This window comes from Crocodylus siamensis, chromosome 5, assembly GCF_052110815.1.
Source record: "Crocodylus siamensis isolate JL-2025a chromosome 5, ASM5211081v1, whole genome shotgun sequence".
NCBI lineage: Eukaryota > Metazoa > Chordata > Crocodylia > Crocodylidae > Crocodylus > Crocodylus siamensis.
In genome coordinates, this window is record NC_143399.1 from 31,894,316 (window position 1) to 31,921,210 (window position 26,895).

Consider the following 26,895-nt stretch of genomic DNA (forward strand, 5'->3'; position numbering starts at 1 on the left):
CTGTCCAGGGCCAGCACCAGGGGCCCAAGTGGAAGGCAGATGAGGTGGCTGACCTCCCAGCCATTTGGGGTCAGGAGGACAGGCTTTGACAGTTCAAAGTGAGCCACTACACCAAGCACATCTCCCAGGCAATAACTGTCCAGATGGTAGAGTGGGGGCACCAAAAGACATGACAGCAGTGCTGCACAAAGGCCAGCTGTGCAGCAACAGACCACTGGTAGTTGGCCCAGAGGTGCAGGAGACTCTGCTATAGGAGGCTGTGCCCATACCACAGCCCAGGTGCCCATGTGGTTCCCATCTGGGTCTGGCAGGCATGCAGCCATGGGGCCGCAGGTCCAAGGGGGTGGATGCTGTTGCAGGTGTCAGGAGGACATAGTCAGGCAGCAGCCCCTACTGCCAGATAGAGGTGCTGAGGCCACTAGGTTAGGGCTGTATCAGCAGTCCAGCTGGCACAAGGGGCTAGTATCCCCAGATACCAACAGGCTAGGCCTCAGAAGCTCCTTGAACTGCTCCCCAGGGGAGCTTTTTATACTGCACAAGTGCTGGCCCCAGCCTCTAGCTCCCCCTGGCTGAAGATCCAGGAGGATCTGGGCAGGGTCAGTTTGCCCCAAGTGGTACAATTTTCACCACACCAAAATGCATGTTCAGGCACACGTGCTGAGGCACAAAACCCCAGTACAAATTTGTGCCACTGCTATTTGAGCTGCTGCAAGCACACATGCCTGCATGTGTGGACATGCCCTTTGAGTGCATGCCACGCTACTGGTAAACCTGCAAAGGCAAGGGACAACTTCAGAAGAGGATTGGAAGGACAAAATAAATAAGGATGACAGAGTTTTGCATTCTCCTTTCACACATTCTGCTCCTATTGAAGCTTATGGAAACTAAATATATGCCTCATAATGCACATTTTAGCCCATGTGCTTTGTCAGTGTTTAGTGCTTCCTGTTCCATTTAAAAAGATACACCACAATATTTATGAATAATTTGTATAACTTTTATTATGCACAGAGAGTAGGATGACGTGACATTGTGGTTATCAAAACTGTACAACTAAGCATTTCCAAAAGCCTTTTGAAATACTGAACACAGAATTGAATACAAAAGGAGTGTTCAAACTGGCCACAGGAATTAATGGGTTCATTTCTCCCATTGGTTGACTGAAAAAAAATCTGGATGAGATTTGGTTAATGTTTTTTTCAGTTTTTAAGTATTAAAAAAGTGATGGGTTTTGGAACCGGTAGGAACATGATAGCTAAAAGTCAACTGGTTTAATGAACACCCCCATGTTTGACTAAAAAAAACACAGAGCAGAATAGTCACCTCACAGAAAGTGCTGGTGGCAAACCCAGCAGTACACTCTTCTTGTGAAGCATGAGGTAGATATACATTACAGAAGGGTTGGTACATACATTACACAAAACAAAAGGAAAAAATAAATTTTACAATCATCATCATTATCATCGAGACCTTTTGCAAAGCCCTCCTCCATCTGGCAAATGCTACAGAAATAGCCCAACACAGAAAGTTCTGAATTCTTCAAACAGTAACACAACAGCTGTCCAACACCAAAAACTGTTAACAATTAAAGCTAGTGATTAGATAATATATAAAACACAGAAGCAGTCTATTTTTAGTTTAAGTATTTCAATAATAGCGTTTGCAGTTAGAAACTGTCTGTTAAAGCCCAATCCTGCCATCCTTCCACACAAGGAGTCCCTTTGGAGTCAGCTGGTTTACTTGGAAATTTACTTCTATGCATAGGTCCAATATCAACTGTGTCCATTATAAGCCTCAATTTTGAAGGCCTAATGAGAGTAAGTGACACAAGGTAGATGTATAACCCTGTTGAGTAAGGATGGTAGGATCAGATGCATGATGAACATAAGAATCAGTGGCTTTGCAGTTAAACATTCAAATGCTATGCAACACCAAATGCATTTAAGGAAACTTTTAGTAAATACAAATGGTTGTTATAAAAGTAGAGCTTACATTTGTAGCTGTATTCTGAATTGCAACAGTCTGAACAGTTGCTGCAAGGTACTGTACATTCTTATAATAAAGCTATTAACTGGGAAAACCCCAGGCCTTTTTTTTTTTTTTTTTGCTGGTTTTTGTTTTATTGGGTGGGGGGTTGTTTTTATTTTGGTTATAGAAATGGCTGTTCAGTCCTCTAAAACTACCTGTGGAAACTTTTCATTAGCTCAGATTGCTCAACATATTCTTAATTAAACATTAAGTACAAAATCTGTCCATTAATTTAAACTGCATCTTGAATACAAGTCTAAAAAAATCAGCTACTCATTTTTATACATTGCATTTTTTTAGTTTGTCAGTCTAAAATATAAATCTGTAAATTATTTTAAAATTAGAGTAAATTATTGATAAAGTCATTGATAATGCAGCATGTTTCTCTCTCAGAAATATACAATTAGCTATCTTACACAAAAGGGTTTTAAACCTGTCCATCCCAACAACAGAATTTTCTAATACTTCCTATGAGACTCTCTACTTTCTTTAAAAAATCTGAGAAGGAAAGGATTAAAACAGGAAAAAGAATTTACAAAAATGTAAAATTCACAGTAACTGAAATAAACATTTAATATAGAGTAACATACATTTATGTAAAACATTTAAATATATCTTTATACACAAATTTAATGTAGTAAAATATAACTATGATTGACTTAAAGACTCTTGTCTTCTTTGAAGACATCTTTAAAGATTTTACATATAGAATATGCTTACACAATACATTCTGCTGAAGATTAGGCAAAGCGCATTATTTGCAAACACACAGGTAGCATATTTGTTCTCCTGACACCTCAGAAGAGAACCAATCCTGCAAACACTCTACACATGAGTCACTTTAGTCAGATAAACAAAGGTCCCATTGAACTCCAAAGGACTCCTCATGGACTTGATATTGCAAAACCTTTTTGCAGATGTGTCACATCACACCCAGGCTGAAACCACCTATACCATGTAAAGGTAAGCACATGCTTAAGTCTTTGAAGTGGTCCATGTGCATATAGAGGCTCATGGGCAAAAGAGTTTGCAGGATCAGGGCCAAATGTGTTTAAAAAAAAATTAAGGACAACATTTTGCTATCGGATCCTGAGTGTTTCTCTCTATTGCACATTTTGTACTCATTCTACAGGATGACCATTCATTGGCACATGAATTGTATACAAGGCATAAGTGTAAAATTAGCAATAGAAACCTGGTACCTGTAGTAGCATCCTACTCTCCTACTGCCAGACACCAGTAGCCCCCACTGAAGTTAGTGGCAGTTACTCATATCCTCTGAAAGGAGGATAGCATTCAATTTTTATCTGTGGAGGAATCAGTAGAACATATGACAGTTGCAAAGTGACACCATATTTGTCAAAGAATTTCACATTAAATCTTTCTTTTAATCTGGCATCTATTTTAAGGCTAGGGTATGGCAATGATACTAAAAAAACACTGTGAAAATTAGTACCTGTTTGTCCTTTTAACATTCCAGTGCTACTTTGGGAATATCCAATTGCAATGTTCATATGACTAATTAGCAGTTTGACACAAACCACTGTGGACTGTCATCTTAAAAAAGTAGTTTTGTTTGTATACATGTACACAAAGAGTTGGCTCAAATGTATTCTTTGTGTGTTCAGAACAATCAGTGGTGTTAATGGAAATGTGGGCCACAAAGAATACAGAACCTAGCCTCTTATTTTTTTATACACTTTTATGTAAATAAATTCTTGAAATGTATAACACCTAAAAAGCCAGTTATAAATATTTAAAAACATTTTCATGGGTAGAGTGGGACACACAGATAAATTTTCCCAATCTAAAAAATAACCATGCTAGGTTAAGAAAGATCCTGTATACTTTAGTATACAGACAGTTGCTTTAAGACATTGCACATACACACACATTTACATTAGTGCATTAGGACATTATTTTTCTTGAGTATTTGTATGTGTGTGTATGGATAGAATGGATAAAAAAATTGTAGACCGTTTGGCCTAGCTAACAAGAAAGGGAATGTTGTTTTAGGGTGTATTATAAAAGTAACACATATTAAACAAACATCTGAAACGCACAAACCTGAAGCTGCACACATGGCATGAAAGCGGTTAATATGCTGTAGCATGTCAAGCTCAGCAAAATGAGAAGCTGCTTGGAAGTGGATAAATGTAGCTGAAGTAATAAAATGTTTTAACCAAACAGATCTGAGCTTGAAACTTTCTTATTCTGACCTAAAATCTCCTTTCTCCTCCCATTGTTGAAATCCCTTTGAAAACACCTTGTGTCAGTGAGAAGGTTTAGGAATTCAAACTTGTTATTTTATAGACAAAGCAGCATTTTTCAAACTGGCATGTATTTCACATTGAGAGCCTGCAGACCCTTTTAACAGGCTGCAGTACTGTAGAACTAGTAGCTTTGTCACATGTAGCATAATGTGTTGTAGAAAGGTCCAAAGACTCTATTTATCCAGAAAATCAGGTGATTTTCTTCTATAGAGAAATCCCTCCTAATTTTTCAAAAGAAACCAAATTAATCCTTTCAACATTGGAAAGCTAGTGTCAACAAACAGTCCCTTTGAACCTCTGCCCTCCTATGCCGCTCCTTGGCCTTCTACTCCCCCTGGGTTAGGCTGTACTGCTGCTGGAACAGGGGGTGCTTTGTGTGCTGCCAATACTATGTGCTGCACTGCTGTTTTCAGAGGCTGGTGGGGATGTGGGGACCTGCTGTCTTCCTGCTGTTTCTCCTGAGAGAAAAAAAAAGGAAAGTGAAAATGTTACATGTTACAGGAAAGAAATATCTTCCTCCCAACCCCTGATCCTGTCATCCATAAAAGCTATGCACTGGGTAATAGATTTTAAACAGAATTGCTGTTAAAATGTTATTTGACTTTGGAATCATTTGGTAGCATTTGCATGAAAAAACCCCTTTATTGCTGTTTTCTTAAATTATATTAAAACCAGCTGCTGATGATCTTAGATAGGAAAGCTGTGCATCTTCCACTGTCAAATGTCCATCAAACCAGCCTCAGTTACATGACTCAGATTAGGCTCAGACTTCAGATTTTGAAGTTCTGGTGTTGGATGGAAACATGGCCACGTAATATAGATAATTCTGCTTTGATGCCAGCTTGTAGAGCAGACTACTTAATAAAACCAGCAAGCTGAGGCTGAAGACAACACTCCTCGGTCAGCAGGATGCCACTTATTGCGTGCCACAACCACAATTTTCTCAGAGCAGGGAAACAGCAGTCTCTCCAACAATGCTGAATTGATTTACACATCCCAGTTGGATTACCATATAGGAAGATGACAGAAAATTTTACATAGTTACTATGGGATGTACCCTAGTTTCAGCAAGAATACTGGAAGGTCAGTAAAGTTGCCATTTTTGCTCACACTGTATAGCCAAGCTTACCCCCACCCGTATTATTTGTATAGCAAAGCCAAGTCCTCAAAATGCCAGATTTATGGATGCTAGTTCAACCTTAATTCTGTCTGCTCCTTGTATGTCCATTCTGTGCACCGTACTGAGGTGGGAACCTGCAGAAAGAAATAGCGTGTGACCCATATAATTAAAGACAGCATCATAAGGCCTCTGCAGAATGCAGCCAAATTAAGATTGCACAAAAAATCATAAATCTGGCATTTCCTGATTGGATGTTATTGCCTAGGGGTTTTTTCCCTTAAAGAAACATTTCATTATATGCAACTGTAGGTGCCATCTGCCCTACCCCTGCCGTCATCACCAGGTTATGAGGCATGACTCCTCAACACTGCAGCATACAGGCTACTGATATTTAAGTTACAGAATTAACAGTGTTCCCAAAAGAAAGAGAAAATTGCTTTCTGCTGCAGAGACAGGAAGAAAGCTGGCTTTCTGAAGCCAGTGTCCAGGTGTTGAGGCTAGATGAGGGGAAGGCAGTGCTGGGCAGAATTACAGGCTGGCCTCCTATGGTGCCACCTGTCAATCACCCACATGCTTGGGGCTGTGTGGAACCTCAGTACACCCCCTCCCCAGCCTCCAAGAGCTCCTCCTCCAAGGGCACAGAAGGACTTGTGGGGATGTGCTGAATCTAGAGATTTATATGGTGTAGGCCCAGCAGTTGCCTCCTATCCCTTGCAGCATATACCACAGCTGGCTTTGAACAGAGATTTTGACAGGCTGCCAACATTTCCCTGTGGCTTTACAAAGCAGGGAAAGGAAGTGACAACAAATCTACATGGACCGTAGCCAGATGAAAAAACAGTACTTTGCTAAGTGATGGCGATTACCCCTCAAAGTCCTCTGCTGCAAGAACAGAAGTATGAGCGCTTCTATGAAGGAAATGGTAAGCAGGGGGGTACTACCAGTTTATGCTATAATTGCTGCTCTACTCCCATCTAATGCCAACCAGGCAAAGAATACATAGTTTTTTCCTGCATCCCAATGTTTTCAAACGAACCCCCTCTCCCACTTCCCAAATAAAAACCCAACACAAAAACCATTTTTTGCTACTGAAGGCAGTGAGTTTGCATTGGTTTAACAAAGGTCAGTTTGTCCCATGGTTTCAACAACAGATTGGGCACTTACATTTGAGAATGCAATACTGTTCTTATTCTTCATGAAGACAAAGAAATCCATAGTAATTTAAAAAAAAATTCAAGACCTGCCAGACCTCCACTATCTGTTATAAAAATCAGAATCTGACCTTGAATTTCTAAGAAAGATGCACTGCAATCCTATCTGTTATTAGAAAGGGCTTTGTATAAAATCAGAGTAAACTCCATCACTGTCATTCTGTTTGTGATATCTTGTTGTAAGCTTTTCATAAGCCTTATTTGGACACTTTCTCGCTCATTATAACATGTTCTGTCATCCAGCAGTTTGTGCATGTGCCTCCCTTCCTGTCATGTTAAAAACATATCTATAAATCCATGATAAGCAAACTCCCTTTCATTAAAAAGACAACATTGAAGAAAGCTGTAACCATCCAAACACAGGAACTGCAGTTACTTCCATTCCCTTAGTGGGGCCCCTCAACATCTCTGCCAAGAAAGCAGCTCTGCAAAATGCAGAACTGGGCCATATTCCCTGCTGCTAGATCTTATTACAGTTTTACTGTCACCCATTTCACAAACCACACATTACACATAGTTTTGCATTAGCCACAGCATATCAATATAATCTGCATATATTTGACTGCAAGTTACTTAATAAACGGAATACCTTCTCTCACTAGGGAAAAAATGACAAATGCTGCTGCCACAATCTCTCCGAAGCCAAAAATCCCACTATTATTCCCTCCCCTCCCCAATTCTAGAAAACGCCTCATCTGCTTTCCATTTTGGGGGCTATAGCCCTTTGCCTCAGTGGCAAGCTTCTTCTCTCATTTCAGTTCCTCTTTGGCTCTCCATTTCTCAAGGAGAAATGGCAGTCCTCTGGTACACAAACGGATAATTGTATGTCAAAGAGAAATCAGTAGACTATGTTATCCCCTTCCATGGAAGCACCCAGGTCTCCATAAGAATATGAATAGAACGCACAAATATACGGTATCTGGACTAGCAGAGTGCCTCTACATTTTAATTTCTTAACCCCTTCATAAATTGAAATAAAATCATGTATAAAAATAATTTATAAATAGGAGGCAAGTAACCATAGGGTAAAATGCGCTTAATACAACAGCCTTTAGTGCTGACCTTATGTACACAGCTTCATATTTCTAATGTTTGTGCACCACAGCTATTCCAAATGGACATCTCCCATCTATTGACAGTAAACAAGCTTTTACCCATCTGAATGCAACAACATGTACTTTATTATTCACACTTAGGAAGTCTGCCAGTAGTACTCCCTGTCCAGGAAGTCTGAATGTTTGCTTTTCTATCTCCATTTGCCAAATATAATTGGTTGCAATGTCCGTTTATTTTAATCAGATACCATTAAAACAAAAACAAAAAAACAGAAGGGTGCCTTTTCAACTTCCAGTTTTGGAAAAATTTATCCTATTAGCTTGAAGCACTGTCCAGAGAAGAACAAAAATAATACTTTCTAAAAGGATTAGATGGCTGATGTGTATGCAACACATAATGCTGGGTTTTAAACTGTTTGGTTTAAGTTTAGCAAAGTCTAACAAGTTATCAAGATGCTCCATGTCCTTTGTACTTAAGCCATAAATATGATGATTTATTCACTTGGAGATTTTTTAATTTTTTTTTTTTAAACGGGAGGATATTTTCATAGTATACTGCACACAAGCAGCATTTCAAAATTTTTTACCTCTCCTTATGAGACTCAGGTAAAAACTATTTGATACTCCTAGATCCGTTTCCCCCCTTTATCCTTGGATCCCTGCCAGATGGATGTCATGCTATAGTGGAAAGCCGAGTCAAGTTATTTAGCAGATTGGAAAAATAGGCTAAAATAGGGAGCCTTCAGTTGGAAGCAGTTTGGATCTCTTCTCAGTGCTCAGACTGGCAACTTTACCTTTTCTTCCAAAACACTGGGCACTCCATGTCAAGCTGAACCCATATTCTGCACTAAAGTCCCTAGTTTGTTTGGGTTTCTGGTGGAAATTTTGTAGCAATTTCAGCCCATTTTTTTAAAAGCGTATGGGTTTTTGTTGCTTTAAATAATGAAAACAAATGCATACAACCAGTGACATCACTTTTGCGTTATTTTAATGTTAAATTCCATCTAGTTTATGCTGTCTCTTCATTTGAAATTATCTTTTGGGTCTAGAGTTAACAACTCCTTAAGATGAATGTGTAGACAAAGCCTTACATGAACAAAGTCCCAATAATGATTTGCACACTTATTTTTTTCCTATAAAAAATGCCTTCAGAAAATCTTAAGCCTTCCATTGAAGAATGTCAGAACTCTACCTAAGGGTTTGTGCTATCAAGGCAGTTCCTAGCAGTTTAACTCCACTTTGTGGGTACAAGTGACTACAAGGGGGAAAAATGTGAACAGAGGGAGGGGACCCCTTTGACCCTATTTTTCAATATCAGATTTTTAAGTTTCTGATTCCATGAATTGTAGCATCTGCTTCCTTTCTTTTCTTCCCACTTATTCTTTTTTTCTTTCTTCTTACACTTTCCATTATTTTTCCTCAATGCTTGAGAGAGAAAATAGAACAGCTGCCCCACTTTCTAGTTGCATATGGTAAGTATGACTGATGTAGTTTGTTACTGTACTTATTTTAATGGAATTGGTCCAAATCCCATTTTTGAAGGATTTATTATGTCAGCTTCCCAATGTCCCTTGACTATTGTATTTCTGGACTCTTGTGTCATTGCTGCTATTTTTTAAAACAATAAAGTTAACATACTTGACATTTGGAATGCAACACATGCATATATGGATGATTCTGTATATTAAAGGGAGATTCAACATCCACCAGTACAGCAGCTTTGAGTACACAGGGCCACATTCCGGGCCATACAAACTCCTATGGCATTTAGAAGCTGTGAGGAATTTACAGCAGGCAAGGAAAGAATTTCTGTGGCCTAGGAGCAGCGTAAGACTGACCTAAAAGTTTGTATGTTCTGTCCCCATGTGTATTTGGTTACAGGCCTGTAGCTCAGGACAAAGAGTGCTATGAAGATTCTAGGCTCTGCAGCAGCCTACATGCAAATGAGGGAAATCTACTATACAATAGCCCCTGGACTGGCCTAACCTCATGTCTGATGCACTACCAGATCCTGTAGAAGTGAAGAAACCAGATAAAGCAACTGAAAAGGCTGGTGACTGAAAGCCTCTTGTGTTTCCCCCTTCTCTTGCTGGGATACTTCTTTATTAATCTGATTTTATTGGAAGACACCATAGGATGTGATTACTCAAAGACCGTTCTATTTCAACTAAAGCTAAAACTATTAGATTTTGTTAAACCAATGCAAGCTCTTATTTGAACACACTTAAATGAGCTAAGTGATTTCTATTACATGTTATTTTGTCAAATCAAGATTTTTTTTTTTTTTAATTAAACCAGTGCAAATTGCGTGCATAGCTCAAGCCCAGGAAACATTCTGAACTGCATCTGTAGTCAGAAAACTTTATGTAACAATGGTACTCTGATTCACTAGATCTACTCATTATGGCTTTAGTAAGAGTCACATCTGCCTAAGCTTAGTAACTAAAATGATTTAATGCATTCTATTTTAGTTGACTTATCAACAGAGTTCTTAACTACCTGGGTGATAACGATCATCGCTTGCTGGAATTCATCCAGCGCAGGGTGTCAAGGGCCTGCAGCAAGGCGGTAGCCCTAGACTTCAAGAGGGCCAACTTCAATGAGTTGAGGAGATCAGTGGAAGAGGCACTGGGGTTCTTGAGGGCAGGGGAACTCAGTGCCCAAGATGAGTGGTCATTCCTTAAGGAGACTATACTCAGGGCCCAAGGGGTGACCATCCCAACAAGAAGGGGGGCAAGAGTAGGGCCCCTGCAAGATCCTCTGGGCAATCTGGCAGTTGCACCACAGGAGAAAGCAGACCTTTTTAACCAATTCTTCACCTCCGTTTTCTTGTGCAGGGACCAGGACTTCCACACTGTGATGCAAGATGGACTCGAGGGGAACACCTCCAGACCTCAGGTTGGGGAGGACTGGGTTAGAGAGCTTCTGGAGGGGCTGGACATGTTCAAATCAGCAGGTCCAGATGCTCTCCACCCCAGGGTGTTGAGAGAGCTAGCAGGGGTTATTGCAGGGCCCTTGGCACAGCTTTACGAGTGCTCATGGTGCTCGGGCCAGGTGCCAGATGATTGGAAGATAGCCAACGTGGTCCCCATCTTTAAAAAAATGGAGGAAGGAGGACCTGGGCAACTATAGGCCTCTCAGTCTTACCTCAATCCTAAGGAAACTCTTTGAGAAGATCATCAAGGAGCACATCTGTGATGGGCCAGCTTCAGGGATGATGCTCAAGGGCAACCAGCACAGTTTCATTAGGGGCAGGTCATGTCAGACCAACCTGATTGCCTTTTATGATCAGGTCACAAAAGCATTGGATGCAGACGTCACTGTGGACGTAGTCTTTCTGGACTTCAGCAAGGCCTTTGACACGGTCTCCCACCTCATCCTCATTAAAAAACTAGGCGACTGTGGCATTGATGCCTCCACAATCAGATGGACTGCAGATTGGCTGAAGGGTCGTAGTCAGAGAGTGGTGGTGGATGGGTCATATTCAACTTGGGGGGAAGTGGGCAGCAGAGTCCCCCAGGGCTCAGTCCTTGGGCCCGTGCTGTTCAATTTCTTTATCAGCGATTTGGATGATGGGGTGAAAAGCAACCTGTTTAAATTTGCTGATGATACCAAAATCTGGGGTGAAGTGAACACGCTAATAGGGAGGGAAAGACTGCAGCAAGACCTGGATAGGTTACAGGGGTAGGCTAACAAAAACAGGATGCGCTTCAATACTGACAAGTGCAGGGTGCTGCACTTGGGCAGTAGTAACCAGCAGCACACTTATAAGATGGGAAACTCCCTTCTTGAGAGCACAGAGGCAGAAAGGGATCTTGGAGTCATTACTGACTCCAAGATGAACATGGGCCAACAATGCAAGGCCATGGTTGGAAGGGCTAACCAGACCTTGTCGTGCATCCACAGGTGCATCTCAAGCAGGCCCAAGGAGGTGATCTTCCCCCTCTGTGCAACACTGGTCAGGCCACAGCTGGAGTACTGTGTCCAGTTCTATGCACCTCACTTCAGGAGGGATGTGGACAACATTGAGAGGGTCCAGAGGAGGGCCACCCACATGATCCGGGGACAACAGGGCAAACCCTACAATGAGAAACTGCGGAACCTGAACCTGTTCAGCCTTCACAAGAAAAGGCTCAGGGGGGACCTGGTAACAGTCTATAAATTCACTAGGGGGGACCAGAAGGGTTTGGGAGATACCTTGTTTCCCCTAGTGCCCCCTGGTATAACAAGGAATAATGGTCACAAGTTGTTGGAGAGTAGGTTTAGATTAGACATCCGTAAGAACTACTTCACAGGCAGGGCGGCTAGGATCTGGAACCAACTTCCAAGGGAAGTGGTGCTGGCTCCTACCCAGGGGTCTTTAAGAAGAGGCTTGATGCCTACCTGGTGAGAGTCATTTGAGCCCAGCTTTTCTCCTGCCCAAGCGGGGGGGTCACACTTGAAGATCTACAAGGTCCCTTCCGACCCTACTTCTATGATTCTATGAACTATATACCAGTCACAGAATCATTACTGGCCATGGCATGAGTCACAAAACAACTTATTGCAATTCCAAGATACCACATAACTTTTCAGGTTCAGCGATGGGAAATCTTTTGATTTATAACCCATAAACCATAGCAAAACAAATGACATCTCCTGTTAGGCAGAGAGATCTAGATATGTGCCAGTCACCTTAAGATTGCTGTGGGGAATTGCTGGAAAACAGCTTAGGGAGGGCATGGACATTAATGAAGAATACTGAGACTCAATTCCTAAGCTTTAGGGTGCAGACAAGAAGTGCAGCTCTCTGCCATAACAGAACCTTTTGTAGGAAGAGTTCTGAGTTGTAACAATTCCCCAGACCAAATAGAAAATCACCGTTGGTTCCAGAGGGGAGGGGAATCTAGCTGCTGGCTGTGAGCCTGCAGCTGGTTTGCAACAGCTCCCTCCTCCCTGCCAGCTCCCTGCCAGCCAGTGCTGTTTTCAGAATGGGAGGGGGGAAAGGGAGCAGAGGGAGACTGTTCTAGGGTTTCCCAACCAGCCTTGAAGGGTAGGGTGGATGAGTTGGAGCCCTCACACCTTGAAAGGGGTGGGGGGACTCCAATACTCCTGCCCCACCCTCCAGTGGGGACTGAAAAAACCCCACACTGAACTTTCCCTGCTCCCTTCCCACCAGCCCATTCTGAAAACAGTGACAGGCTGGCCGGCAGTGCAGACACAAGTTACAGAAGAGGCTGTTTTGAAATGTCTTTACCTGAACACTCATACAATGAGGGTTCAGATTTTCACCCGACTGGCCATCTTTGAAGTGGTCTGCAGCTATGCACTTATGTTTGGTCACATCTATAGACCACTGTGACCAGATTGGGCAAAAATTGTCACTTCTGGCTGTGCCTTTACATCCTACCTTGCGACATGCTATAGAGCAGACTAGCAGCCAACCTTTTAGGCAGGTGTGCCACAATTTAATATCTTCCCAGAGTGCTCCTTTCATCCCTTTTGGGTGCCCAATTGGCCATTCTGCCTTCTGCTCCCTACCTGTGCTCCTTACTTGATCTGCTTGTCTATGTACTGCTCCTTGCCTTGTGCCCCCTGCCTGATCTGTTGCTCTGCTTTCTGTTTCCTACCTAATGTGTTCCACCATGTTCCCTTCCCAACCTATCATGCATCACATGCAGAGGCTGCCATGTCTCACATGCATGAGGAAGCCAGTGAAAATCCTACTAACCTGTATGTGAGTAGATAAACCACAATGCTCCTGTCAGCAGTGCTCCAATCACAAATGCTGCAAAGGCGATGCCCACAACAGTCAGAGTATCCAGGCCATAGAAGACAGCTACAAATTAAAAAACAAACAAACAAAAACTGTAAAAATCCAGTTCTCCCATTTTCAAGGCTAAAAAGTGATTGTAACAATTTTCCCTCCCATTCTCACACAGACGTCCTTTACTTTTTTGTATTTAATCGGACATCACTTAGACAAACAGGATGCTATGGAACACACTGGGTGCATACATGTGCACTTTACTGCAGAGTAGTCTAATTAGCTCTGCAATAATAATTTATAATCCATCTACATGTGTGCCAGTATTAGAGCTCAGTAAACTAATTAACTCCACCATAGTATAGTACTGTTGGGGAGACTACTGTCTTACAGCATAGTACTTTATCACGCTGAAATGCAAGTGTAGACACTAACTGGGGGCATAAGTTGCACCTGGTCAGCCCTGGCTCAAATTGCTGCTGTCCCAGCTGCATGTGCAGACGCTGCACCTGGGAGCAGCTGACTCTGGCTTTAAACTGCTCTGGAGCTTATTGCTTCACATTAATTGCACATGTAGATGCAACCACTGAGTAAGGAAAGACTGTGCGCAGACTGCCAGAGGTTAGCATGAAGACTTGCTTTAGTTTATTAAACTGCTCTGTGTCACAAACCAAAACCCAGCTCAACAGTCCCCTGCTCAGAATTAAACAAACATTTGTTGTTAATTATTTTTTGTTTTAAATTAAATACCAGTTTAACTTTAATGTGTTTTTAAAAAAGCTGTGATGTGTTAGTAAAAGATCCCCTTGGATTCACATGTCCTGCCACTTAAGCCAACTTTCCTCCATATTCTTTGTAACTTTAGCTCTATATGTAGGTGGAGACCGGAACTGCTGTTTAGTGAAAAGTGAAGCCAACAAAAAAGTCAGCAAAAACATAAATAGAAGCAATTGTTTTTTCATATTTGGCTGTGTGTTTAATAACTGAAATTAACTCCAGATCACAAAAATAGAAAGAAAAAAAAATCAGTTGCTAGGCAAGAGGATCTTTATTAAGTACAATTTATATGATATTGTATCTGGTTCCTATATGCATTGTTCTGAATGTTAATTACCCAATTAGAGCAACCTCTAGCCTTTGTATTTTATTCCTTTTTGATCAGTAACACCTCAATGTTGTTCTCCTACTGCATCAATTTTGGGGGGGTAATTTTTCTTCTGTGACTAATGTCTCCCAGTAAGCACATTAAATAGTGTAAGCTAGTGAATAACATTTTAATAATTGGGCAGGTAACGGAAAAGAACTGAACACAGTTCCTGATTCATGCTTAGGTCTGGGCTGATTGATGAGGGGGCTTGAAGAAGGATAGCTAGGGAATGCACTGATTCAGCCACTGCATCTCCCAGTGCAATTTCTTTCTATCTAGCTTCCTATGAACACATCCATCACTTTCCTTCTTCCCTCCACAAGGCTTCTTCCACCCAACAGAAGCCCCTGTAGGAGACAGGTAGCAGTATTATCTGCTGTTCCTCAGAACAATTCTCTTGGTGCTAAATTTGTGCATTCATTTGAGTATAGTACCTTTAAGACCCCAGAGCCTGCTGAGGTAGGGTTACCATACATCTGGGTTTTCCTGGACGTGTTCTCTTTTTGGGTCCTTCCACCTTTGTATGGACAGTTTTTTAAAATATCAAATAATGTCTGGGATTTTGCTCTGCTCAGCATTGAAGTTTTTCCTGCCCCTTCCTGGTTTGCCCTAGCAAGTTGCTGCTTGGGACTGAGGGGAGCAGGGAGAGGGTGATTGGAGGCAGGGTTATCACATGCTGGTAGGACCAGGCCCAGAAGCTGCATGCAGATAAGTCTGTGAGGGGCAGGGGTTGGAGGGCCAGGGCTTGGGGACTGCGTGCATGCATGTGGAGGGGATGGTATGCGAGGGGGCAGGTGCCAACACTGAGGGAAGCATGGTTTCCAGGTATTGGAGCTGGAGCTATGGCAGGACAGCGGAGACATCTCCCCCTCCAGCAGAGAAAGGGGGAAGGGGGGCCCTTTGGGAGCAGCAGAGAGCTACGTGACTGGGCCACCAGCACTGAGGCCAATGCCTGTGCTCGCAGGGGCAGGGTTGCCAGAAGACACTGTAGAGCTAGGGGGAACAGGGGGGTGCGGGTCAGGAGTGGAGGGCACTGGCAAGGCTGGGAGGGCAGGGGATTACAGGTCAGGAGTGAGGGGCACCAGTGGGACCAGGGGGCTGCAGGTTGGCAGTGAGGGGTACCAGCATGGTCTGGGGGATGGGGTACTGTGGGTTGGGAGTAAGGGGCAGCAGCAGGGCTGGGGGGTATGGCTTAGGAGTGAGGGGTACGGGCAGAGCACAGGCATATCACTCCCCCACCCCGCAATCATATTACCCACTCCTCTCCCTGATAGATGTCCTCTTTTTTAAAACTGAAAATCTGGTAACCTCCCTGAGGGAGCTTTTTACAATGCCTTTCTGAGCATGCACAGGCAGATTTACAATTGCAAGAGCAGTCAGGTAGCAGCTCAGAGGGGTTATCTCCTGTTTCTGCCATGGATTCCTTTCTGAACTGTTTCTTGCTGATATCTGAAGTATAACTGTCCATTAAAATGAGTTATGTTTTTCACAACTGCATTACCTTCTCCTCTGAAGAGGGAGTTTACTAACAAGCAAGAGTTGCAGAAAGCTTGGGGTAGAGGGCAGAAGGAAGTATAATTTACTATTTCCTGGCTAACCTGAGTGCCTTGTCTAGACCCCAGATAAGAAAAGGACTCTTTCCATTCTGCTCTGTCCCCCTCCTACCTTTTCCAGCTTCACTTTCCAGTCTTCTCTTTGTGCTTTCACCTGTCTGCTATCATTTTTCTTTTCCTCCCATCTCTAAGTTCTGCATGGTCCTGATACCCATTTTGAGAAAAGATCTCACAAAGACTGAAAGTCACTGGTCCAACATTTTATTACAGCTGTGGGTTTTCTTAGATGCTGGAGAACTGCAATTGCACATACTAATTTCTACACTCACGTGCTGAATTCCTCCCTCTCAAAATTAGTGGGAATATCTCTACTGCTGACAGCCACAGACCATTCTTTTCTGCTCTAGAATTTAGAACAAGTACTCTATCTTCAAAAGCTTTAGGATAATTCTCTTTATTAATTGATCACTTGCTAGACAATGGTTTCAGACTTAAAGGGCAGACATATGAATGACTTACGTGGCTGTGGTCCACTCACTTTGGGATTGGAAGGGAGTGGGCCTGTTTAAAATAAACAAACAATCAATCAATCAATAATAATGCCCTGCATGCAAGACAAGCCATCTTCAGCACTGCATCCTGAAAAAGTCTTTAAATAGTGTGTAATTTTAAAAACTACGAATGTCAGGAAATCCAGTCAGAATCAACTGACCTGGATTAGTTTGTAAAAATTCCATGTGTATCTTGATTATCCTTCTGAGGAACATAGCCATTGTAGAGAGTGCATTCAGCATGTTATGTGCTGCTGGCAGGTGCTGCACAAAACTTCCCCACCCAGTGATCATCAATTCTGGCTTGCAGTAACACATTATCCCAGTGCAGAGCTCTTTAGAGCACTGATTACTAAGGTTGTTTTGAGATTACCACATTCATCCAACTACTCACCAATCTTCAGTCATGGGATACTAACATATTAAATCATTGCAACAGCCAACTATTCTTCTTTTCCCTCTAAGAAAGCCTGCCTCCAGGTACAATAGGCCTCATTTTGACCAGTTTACATCCATATGTTTTGATTCATGCTATACACACACCACAAAACACAGTGTAAATTATTAGCTAATGCTCTCTCTTCTTGTTATTTATACTGGAAGATAAAGATCATAGCTATGATAATAAAGATATTATTCTTTGAAATAATATCAAAATATTATCAGGAGCATTCACTAGAAAAATATGGAAAATTCTGTCTTTAAAAATGCAGTCTCCCCTACTTTCTCTTGTTTGGCTTCTCTTCTCTCCACTATATACATGACTGGTATCACTGTGACAGAACTTACTAAGACAAATGTCAAGAGACACCTACCTCTCCAACTACTTATGCCAACACAAAAGCCAAAGATCCAAGCTATTATTCTAATTAAATATCCTGCATTGTGAGCCATGGTTTACCTCTGGACAACCCAGCTACCGATGCATATCATTTCAATTCTGGCATGTCTAAATGTATTGGATGCTTCTGCTATGAGATTTGATGAGGTACTTAACATATTTATCTTTAAAAAAAAGACTGAAATCAACTTTGCTATAGAGACAAGAGACATTGTGGTAGTTCCAAAAGATATTTGAAACTATGAAATAAAATTACTGGAAACTTGCCAAAGAAAATTACTGGATAAACAATACAGTGAGAAAATTAATAAAGTACTGCTAAGCAACAACTACAGTTTAGAGCCTCTTAAGATGCCATTTAATTAACTACCCTAAACAACCCATTAGATCAAAGGGCCAAAATTCTACTAGATCATTAGAAACATGTGCCTGCAATAGCCAAAGTCGTGTTTATTTACCAGGAGAAAAATTACAGTGATGTAGTTTAACATGTGGTTATCTTCTGTACATCATCTTCCTAGGTGAACTAGACAAGCAGGTTAAAACATTGATGTGAGAACTGGGAAAAGATTAAGGATTATTTGTGTAAGCTTAAGAATTTAATTCCTGGTTTTTTTAAAAAAAGCATTTTCATTCATCTATTTTGGAGTATATATTGCACTGAGTACAATTACTTTAATCTCAGCCTTAATTTTCTCAGACTGTCTGAATATACATAATGGTGCTAAAAGACTGTCCACACGCTCAGTTAGTATATCCTAGCCTTGAACTAAATGCCTCCTGAAGTGAAACGGGAATTAGTTTCCCATACTCATTCTGTCATTGGCCTCTCCCCAGAGAACAAGGTTGCCAGTTAATGATAAGCTCTGTATCACATTACAGTCCCCCACCAAGTCATCCAGTTCCTCTCCAATGGATTTTAATGTGGATTGCTTGGTAGAGCTTTGTGTAACACAAGAGAGAAGAGAGTCTTTGAGGTCCAGGAAAAGGTGTGTAATTTTAATGTATTAGCAGCCAGCTCCAAGTGAAGCATGTGGAAATGCTAAAGTACTAAAGCACAATCCATATCTTTGTACAGAAAAAAAATGCTTGTCACTCACGTGATCTTCTTCTGTGACTTTGTTCTCTTCACTGATAAAAAAAAAAAATCAATTTTTCCATCCCTCGTATAATTTGAACAGTGAAATGAGACAGATTTTACAACAAAGAACATTTCACAGAATACAATGGGCTTTATCTATATGCCTTTAATTCTTATTCGGCCAAAAACATGTGATATAAGGATGCCAAAGTGTCAAGAGAAATAGAATGCAACACTTCGGATACAGTTTGGTTTTAGGAGATTTCATTGGGATCTGGTATATAAAGCTGAAGAAGTGAGTTTGTAAAACCTGTAATGCAAAATTAATAGGGTTTATGTATTTATGCTGTTATTGATTTTTCCTCTAGATGCACAGCCCCAGAACATATTACAGTCAGTGGGAGTTGTGCATGACGTACAGTGAAAAAAAAACCAGACATCACTGCATTGAACAGTTTGTTCTAGCTCCCAAAACATCAAGACTACAAGCTTCTTCACTTGGCTTACAGAGCAAATGTAATAGGAATAGTTCCAATAACATGGCTTGCTGCAGTGAAAGCTAGCCTGTTCCACATAAAAGGAAATGGTAACCTGACATTTCTGAGATGCAAATTCTCTTATTTAGTAGTGCAGTGCAATTTCTTTTCCACATCTTAAGGAATCACTGTATTAGCCAACATTGGCATTCAACGTTCAGAAAGTGGCTATTTGATTCATTGGGGAAAAGCTGCATAACAACAAAGATATGTTGTTAGTGTTCTATTGTACATTATGCCTGAAATCTGCAATATTCTTGGAAGAGTTCCATCAAACATCCCACAGTCCATTGGTGGGATGATGCCAATGGCAGTGCCTGCAAGTGGTCGCTAGTCGGCTCTTGCCACCCCCCTACCCCGCCTGTGGGAGCTCCCTGCTCGTCGTGGCCATGCCCCTGGCGCTGACACCACCGCCACCGCCTGCAGGTGGTCACCATGCACCCCCAGCCCCTGGAAGCACACTTCTTTCACGCCACAGTCAGACTAGATCACCTATAATACAACAAAATATTCTATCACAATACTGTCTCCTAACAAATCAACATAAATCTAGCTTGTCTTTATACAAAGACCCTGTAGAATTCTTTACCAAAAAAAAAAAAAAGGCTAAAGTAATAGATTGAGGTAGCACACAAAGCTCTAAACACCAGCTAGGGACAGGCATTACACACAATCTGGTTTAAGTAATCAGAAACTGGTTTAAACCTGTAACAGAACAGATGTTCAGTGCACATAAACCAGTTTGAAAATGGCTGAAACTGGTTTGACATAAACATGGTTGAATGCAGTATCAGACTTAACTGATTTGGGTCAAACTGGTTTATGCAATGTCTATCTCAGACCCCTTGCTGGTTTAAGATAAACCAGACACCCCCAGCATCTTGTCATGCTCTCTGGGCTGGGTGAGGCTCTCTGTTCCACGGTAGGGCTGGCCCCTCCCCTCTGTTCTCTGGCTGCAAGTCCGGCAGAGACTGCAAGCTGCTTCCTCCCTCCTCCTCACCTCTCCCTGATAAGCAGGAATTCCCCCCTCCCCTCTGCCTTGCTGATGGGTCTGTGTATTCGCTAGGTAGAATCAACAGGTAGCTGGTAATGTCCCTCTGTTATTTTCTTAATGGGATGATAAACACTGAGTTAGGAGTGATAAACACTATTATCAATTCCCTGCTGGGCTAAAAAGAGCATCCTGCTGGGCCTGGCCATGCCCCCCTCAGCTCAGTACTGTGCAAGGGATGGGAGGGCTGCTCTAGTGCCCCCCAGCTTCTAGACTGAGCCACTGCAGGTATGTGCCTGCATTTCTGGGATGTCTGTGCAGTTACAAAGTAAGTTAGCCTATCCAGGTTAGACTAACATTCAAAGATTGAATCAATTCAGCCTCAGGCTTTTTGAATGTTTGTCCCTAGCCCAAGAGGGAACGAGAGCTCAGAATGTAAATCCATTTGCTGAAAGATTAACTTTAGTTCTACAGTTTACTCATTCCCAACAGAATACATTAATCACAGAGGTCTGCATGAGGGGAGAGTTCAGGATCAGGCCCACACACACAGTTTTAATTGTACCATATTTACATTAAATATTTGCCTCTAATTTTTTGTGGATTTAATCTGTACTAAAAAAGAATTTTATAAAACATGGGCTGACGTGCTGAGTTAAACAGAAACAGTTGTTGCTTATGTCCCCTAGCAAAGCTCCATAGTACTAGAAGCTGTTTAAACACTAAAAAGCAGGCACTGCAGAACTAAAGTTAAAGGATTTCTGATCCCCATCTTTTGACTCTCTGGAAAGCATTCAGAAAGTTCAAACAGCCTCGCATGTAACAAATGGAAGATTTTGATCTCCAAGTACAGCCATTAAAATCCTCTAATTAAATTGCCAAGCTAAAACTAAAAAACAGATAATATGCATTTATTTTATGAATATGTTACAATGCACATCCTTGCTGTTGTTGTCAGAGAGGCTCTGGTAAGAAGTATTTTCACACAAGAATCTGTAACAATAGTTCATATTTTCCATGTCTCCATAAACATAAAGGAACAGACATGCAACTAATATACTTCGGCAAAAATCAGTTTTCTTCACTGGCAACTATGACCAATTAGTTCACACCAACTGGGGATCTGTCCACTGGATCCAATCTGCTTTTTCATACATGGGTACAGCCCCCAGTGACTTGTACTAGAATTGTACTTCCTCTTTGGAGACAGAAGTGAGCACATTGTATTTTAGTTTATATTTGCTACACTATAAATGTAAACAAAAATTATCTTAAGTGTACATAAACTAACACTTTATTGACACAGAGACATCAGAATGTCAAATGCACAGCCTATGGGCCATGTAGGAATGTTTAAGAGAGGAAAACTTATTTTCATTGCCTGTTTACACTTGAATGAGCCACTAAGCTGAACAACACCAAATCATTTTGCCACATGGCCCTAGAAATAACCAATATAAATGCACAAAATAGTTTAGATAAAAGTGTGTGTTTCTATCACAATTCAGGTGCCAGAGAAGCTAGTTCCAAAGCTTTCCAGGCCTCTGGGAACTGGAACCAGTACAACCAGATCACACAAGAAAAGAATGAAAAGTGACTGACTTCTTTTCACTGGCAGGATGCAATCCCTGGATTTTGGTCCCTGTCCTTCCCTCCCCCATCACACAACCCACATACGTACAATGATGAAAACTCTCATTCCACCCCACCCCAAAGGTCAAACTGGATTACATCAGTGAATTCCACGGAGCATGCCTAAGGGGTTCATTGACGTCAGCATCAGGGTAGAAGCCTTTCCAAGTCAGTTTGGACAGAAGCCAGCTGCCAGACAGTTAGGAACTCTTATCTGATAATGTCCTTTAAAGACATTTATACAATGAAAGCTGTTGGTCACGACTGTATTGATTTTGGCTGGATTAATGGGAGATTCAAAAATGAAAGTTTAAGGACACGTTTCACTTATTCTGGGCCAGGCCAAGATTGTACGAGCGTGTGTAAGGGTGGAGATTCAGGGCTGCTTTATTCTCCACAAAACTAGTAAATAAACAGCATGCCCTGTACTGCAGCACAGGATACCAAGATCTGATGTCTCATCCTATGCTTCTACCCTTTTATCTAGCAAGGGCTGAAGAAGTATAAGTAGTTGGAGCATATCATCCTTTACATTAAAAACTGCCCTATGTCATTGGCACAGTATGCCTCCAGGTTACACTCAAAGTTTTTGAAAGGAATATAGCAACTTGTTGCCACAGTATGGGGCAGATTTTAAGATCCATCAAAAATATATAGAATCCAGAGGGAAGGTTTACAGCTAGATTGCAACACAACTGAACAACTCTTTGCTGAAATTATTCAATCTGCAGTGGCAAGGAGCCTAGAACATAAAAAAAATCCTTAATCCACCTGGTCCTAACAGACAGATTCCCCTTAGAGTAGCTCATCACTCTTAATAAATAAGCCCAGAACTTTATTTTCTAAAACCTTCATTGCAAAGCTAATAATGCTTTGCAGACTGCCTTTGTTCCAAGATCTACATTTCCTCCCCCTTTTAAAGATTTAGGACAAAGCCTATGTAAACAATTGGTTAATTTATATGACTTCAAGTTCCCACTTCTGAGAACGTTGAAATGGTGAAAAACTGATTTTGTGTTAAAAACTGTAAATAGAGGTTATCAAAAAACATAACTCTCATTTCTCTAGTAAAAAAAATGCAACTGAAGTGGCTGCTTCTAGAGGAAGTGGCTTAATGATTCTTTTCCCCCCAAGAGGTCTGAATGGAAAACATCAAAGCACCTGCAAAGCAAACAAAAATACCTTGGAGGAGCAGCTCCCAAGAGCAAGAGCTTTTGTGAAAGACAGTAATACAACACCTCCACATGTAAGTGTTACAGCCAACTGTTCTCCATTGTAAGGTTATGTAAATAGGCAATTAGGTTGAAGAGTGAACACAACATCGGCAGATTTGAAGAAAAGGCTCCAAGAGAAAGCTGAAAAAATGTTAGAAAAAGTAGGAAAGAGCTCTGCTTCTTTCAGCACTATGCAATGCAACAATGCTGCAGGAAGAGCACTGGTGCTGGATGCTCCGTATTGCTTATAACTGCAAAGCATTCTTAATACACAACTTCAGTATTTCTCTGATTGGGGCCATGATGTGCTCTTGTTGATCAAAAGAGATCAGTGCTCATCACAAGCTGGTGGCTAACCATATTCAGAAAGCCATCTGGGAGTTAACAGATGAAAGAATTATATTTGCCCGGTGTCACTTAACTTTCTTCAGAACTCTTAAATCAGAGACACAGGGAGGAATATACCAATTTCCAATTCCCATCTTTTAGGTTTGTACAGAAGTTGGGGGGGTTTTTTTGCTATTTAAAGCGCTTTATTGCCGTGATGTAACGGAAGTGCACAGCTTTACCGTACTTTAAAATCAGTACAGCGTTTTAAATCAACCCTTGTTAAATGAAGTATTCAATTTAAAGTGTTTTATTTTATAGCACTTTAGCAACCTACAGTACTTTAAATAGGTTCTGAGTATTGGTCAAATTTCTGACTAGTGGAGAAGCCCCAGGAGGCTGTGGAGAGCCCTCTGCCTCCTAGCTTGGAGAGTACAGGAAGGCTCAGAGTGCCACCCCCCTACCTCGCACTTCTGTCATATTTAAGAGTGCTGTAACTTTATAATGCTATAAAAAGTGCTCTAAATAACAGTGCTGTAAAACAAACATGGAGCACTTCTGTATACACCTTTTTGTTCCCAGGCAGAAGACATGGCAGAGACTAACTGGTTCAGAGAGGCATATGCTTTCATAGGTAACAGCCTACTTAGTCAGATGCCACCCTTCCCTGCTCCCAGGGGAAGGCATTTAAGGACAAAGCTCTGGAGTAGTAACAAGGAAAAGGAACAGACCACAGCCATTGAGCAAGTCAAAAGTGGCCTACAGAAAGAGAACAAGGTATTGACAGATGCTTAGAAAAAAAATTAGCCATCTGGACATTAGCTGGTGATTGCTGGGTGTGGCAGCGGTGGCTGCAGGCACATGAGCCTCCACGGCAGGCAGCTGCCAGGCTCTGGGCCTTCTGGTGCTTCTAAGCTGGCCCAGGCAGCTGCGGGCATGAAGGACTCATCTCACACAGCCAGCCTGGCTGCCAAGGCACCTGCGCACAGCTGCAGCAGTGTCACCTCCATGCCACTGCCTGGCCAGCTGCCACCCATACATCCTGAGCCAGGCTGTCACAGAGTCACAGCCACCTGGGAAAGGCCTTGACCTGAAGTCAGTCCAGGCTGATCCGCTATCCAAAGGCTGAGCTGGGCCAGCTGCAGGTGCTGCTGAGGGCAGGTGCAGAGCAGCCGGCCTGGGCTGGGCTGGGATCTGGGGACAGGGCCTTCCCAGCTGGCTGCGGCTCCATGACAGCTCAGCCTGGCCTGGACACGGGGAGCTGGGAGAAATCTAGGTGCACAGCTCCTGAAGCCCCAGCCCAAGCCCCAGCTGGCTAGGAAGGGTTCTACCCCTGCGGCCCAGCCCGGGCCAGCTCCTTCACGCCTGCCCTCAGCAGCGCCCATGGGCTGGCTTGGCTCAGCCCCGCCCCACAGCCCCAGCTCTGGGCAAGACAGGGCCATACCGGCTGGCTCTAGCTATGCCCCCTACAGTGCGAGTGGCCAGCAAGGTGGAAAGCCGGGCAGACCCCAGCTGGGGTCCCCGTGTCCACAGGACGGAGGGGAGACAGGGGAGTTTAATCCCCCTTCCTACCTCCCTTTTGCCTGAGGTGCTGCCCTGGCTGGTTTCTGGCCATGCCCCCCTTCCCCCACCCCCAGGACAAAACTGACAAGGTCTGTGTCTCCCTTCCCCCTCGAGGCACTCCGAGGCTGGGGGCCTTGCAGGCCAGGGTGGGAGCTTAACCCCCCCCCCCCAATTATACTCAGTCGCCTGCCACAGATGAGCAGGTACCAAAACAACTCTGCTTTTTCTCTTTCCATCCTGGAAGTCATCTCTTGCTTAATTGTTCTGACTTTTCTTTCCTCCTCCTCTTCTTTCTCAGAGCAAAGTAGAAAGAGCAGGTTAGAGCAAGGAGATTTGGCTGAATGCTCCATGTTGACAAGAACAAGGAGGCAAAAGATTTTAAGTGAAGTGGATGGGTGGTCACTTCTTTATCGACCTTTACATCAGTGGTCTCCAAACGTTTTTGATTGCGCACCCCTATCAGTAAAAAATTTGAGCACGCACCCCCAATATATGTATATTTATATTCGCGCACCCCGTCAGTAAAAAAAATGTTGAGCACACACCCCCAATATATGTATATTTATAGAAATAGAAGTTCTAATATTTTCTTCCCACACCCCAATGGATTGTCCAGTGCACACCCCACTTTGGAGACCACTGCTTTATATCATCATTTTGCCTTCTGACTTCCAAGAAGGTAAAGCCATAATATTACCTATCTTTTTTATCTCTATGGGGAGTACTGCAGAGGAGGTCTATCTAATGTAGGGTTATGGATATTAAAAGCCATACCAAATGATCGTGTGCAGCATAGCACTCAGGAAATCGGTATATTTTCATGAAACTACACTTACATTTTTCATAAAGGTTATAAATGAGTTAATATACTCAATCCCCAACCAAACAGAACTAAATGAATGCTAACAGTTCTTATCTCTTTCTTAACAATCTAATCTTCTAATGGAACTGTTTTCCCTAAGGCTGCCCATCTGCTTTACAAAATTCTACTATAATTGCCATACTAAAATAAATATTTACAACCACAAAGAAGAAATTACATAGCAGATAATAAAGTACTGATTTCAATTTCTAAATAAGAATGAATTGCTGGAAGCAACTCTACCATATTAATACTTATGAAACCCATACTGTTGTATAGCACAAAAAAGAGTATTCCTTTCTCAATGCCTAGCCAAGCTACTTTACCATAAAGAAGTAAAATAGCTCTAAAAAAGGACATGACTGCCAGCATTCAGATATTATGGAGATGTGTGCCCCAGATCTATAAATGAATAACATTTTGCAAGAACAACAGCCCCATTAGAATATACAGTGCTTGGAGCCACATTTTTGCCATTGAAATTCTCATACGTTATATAATGCAATATAGCTATGTTAACAGGTTCAAAATGTATATTGCTACCTTTTGGTTTCTCTTCATGGGGTATTACAGCAAGGGGTTTGGTAAATGTCTTCTTATTCTGCATCATGGCCAAGATCATATTAACATTGAGAGAGGTGCAGGCTTCATCAGGAGGAATGCACTGTGGGTGGAAGTAACAGTGTGTGAGGTCAGGGATTCACTCAAAATAAAACACAGTACCAGCCGGAACAGCTGCACAGGCGTCTCATTATCAGTGTTGTTCAGTATTGTTTACTGAAGGGAAACAGGAGATTTGAATGTTATCAAAACCCCAAAACAATCTCTGTAATATTGGCAAAGGAAACATTCTCAACCATGCTTCAAGATGTAAACTTTGCTTTAATACAAAATTTTCTAAAAGTCTATGGGAATTTACTACTGAATTTTAGTGACTATGATTGCTGTATTCGAGGATAACAAAGGCTGATGCTGATTGCCATTGTGGAAAAAGTTTTCAGAAAGCTCTTCGCAGCTACCATCCATTGTAGCAGCTAATTTTCTGCACTTATGGATCGACTTGGTTAGGCTTCCAATTGAGCTGATTTTCATGGACAGATATTTTATGGGTTTTATCCAGCCAGGACACAAAGTTTTACACATACAAAAACAGAACTGAGTTTT

The 26,895-nt window shown here is 42.0% G+C and overlaps 1 protein-coding gene across 5 annotated transcripts in view; it reads right to left on the reverse strand.

The window, feature by feature from the left end:
* Window positions 1–975: 975 nt before the first annotated feature.
* Window positions 976–26,895, reverse strand: part of TGFBR3 (transforming growth factor beta receptor 3) — a 198,949-nt gene continuing 173,029 nt past the window's right edge. For 4 of the 5 annotated variants that reach the window (XM_090046671.1, XM_090046672.1, XM_090046669.1 and 1 more), the window contains 5 exons: window positions 26,275–26,395; window positions 16,653–16,694; window positions 13,398–13,505; window positions 5,500–5,555; window positions 976–4,759 (listed from right to left, as the gene is read on the reverse strand). In XM_090046671.1, coding sequence (XP_089902797.1) covers window positions 4,607–4,759; window positions 5,500–5,555; window positions 13,398–13,505; window positions 16,653–16,694; window positions 26,275–26,395 — 480 coding nt within the window. In that variant the 3' untranslated portion in view covers window positions 976–4,606. The remainder of the gene's footprint in view (window positions 4,760–5,499; window positions 5,556–13,397; window positions 13,506–16,652; window positions 16,695–26,274; window positions 26,396–26,895) is intronic. The other variant, XM_090046673.1, reaches the window with a different exon arrangement.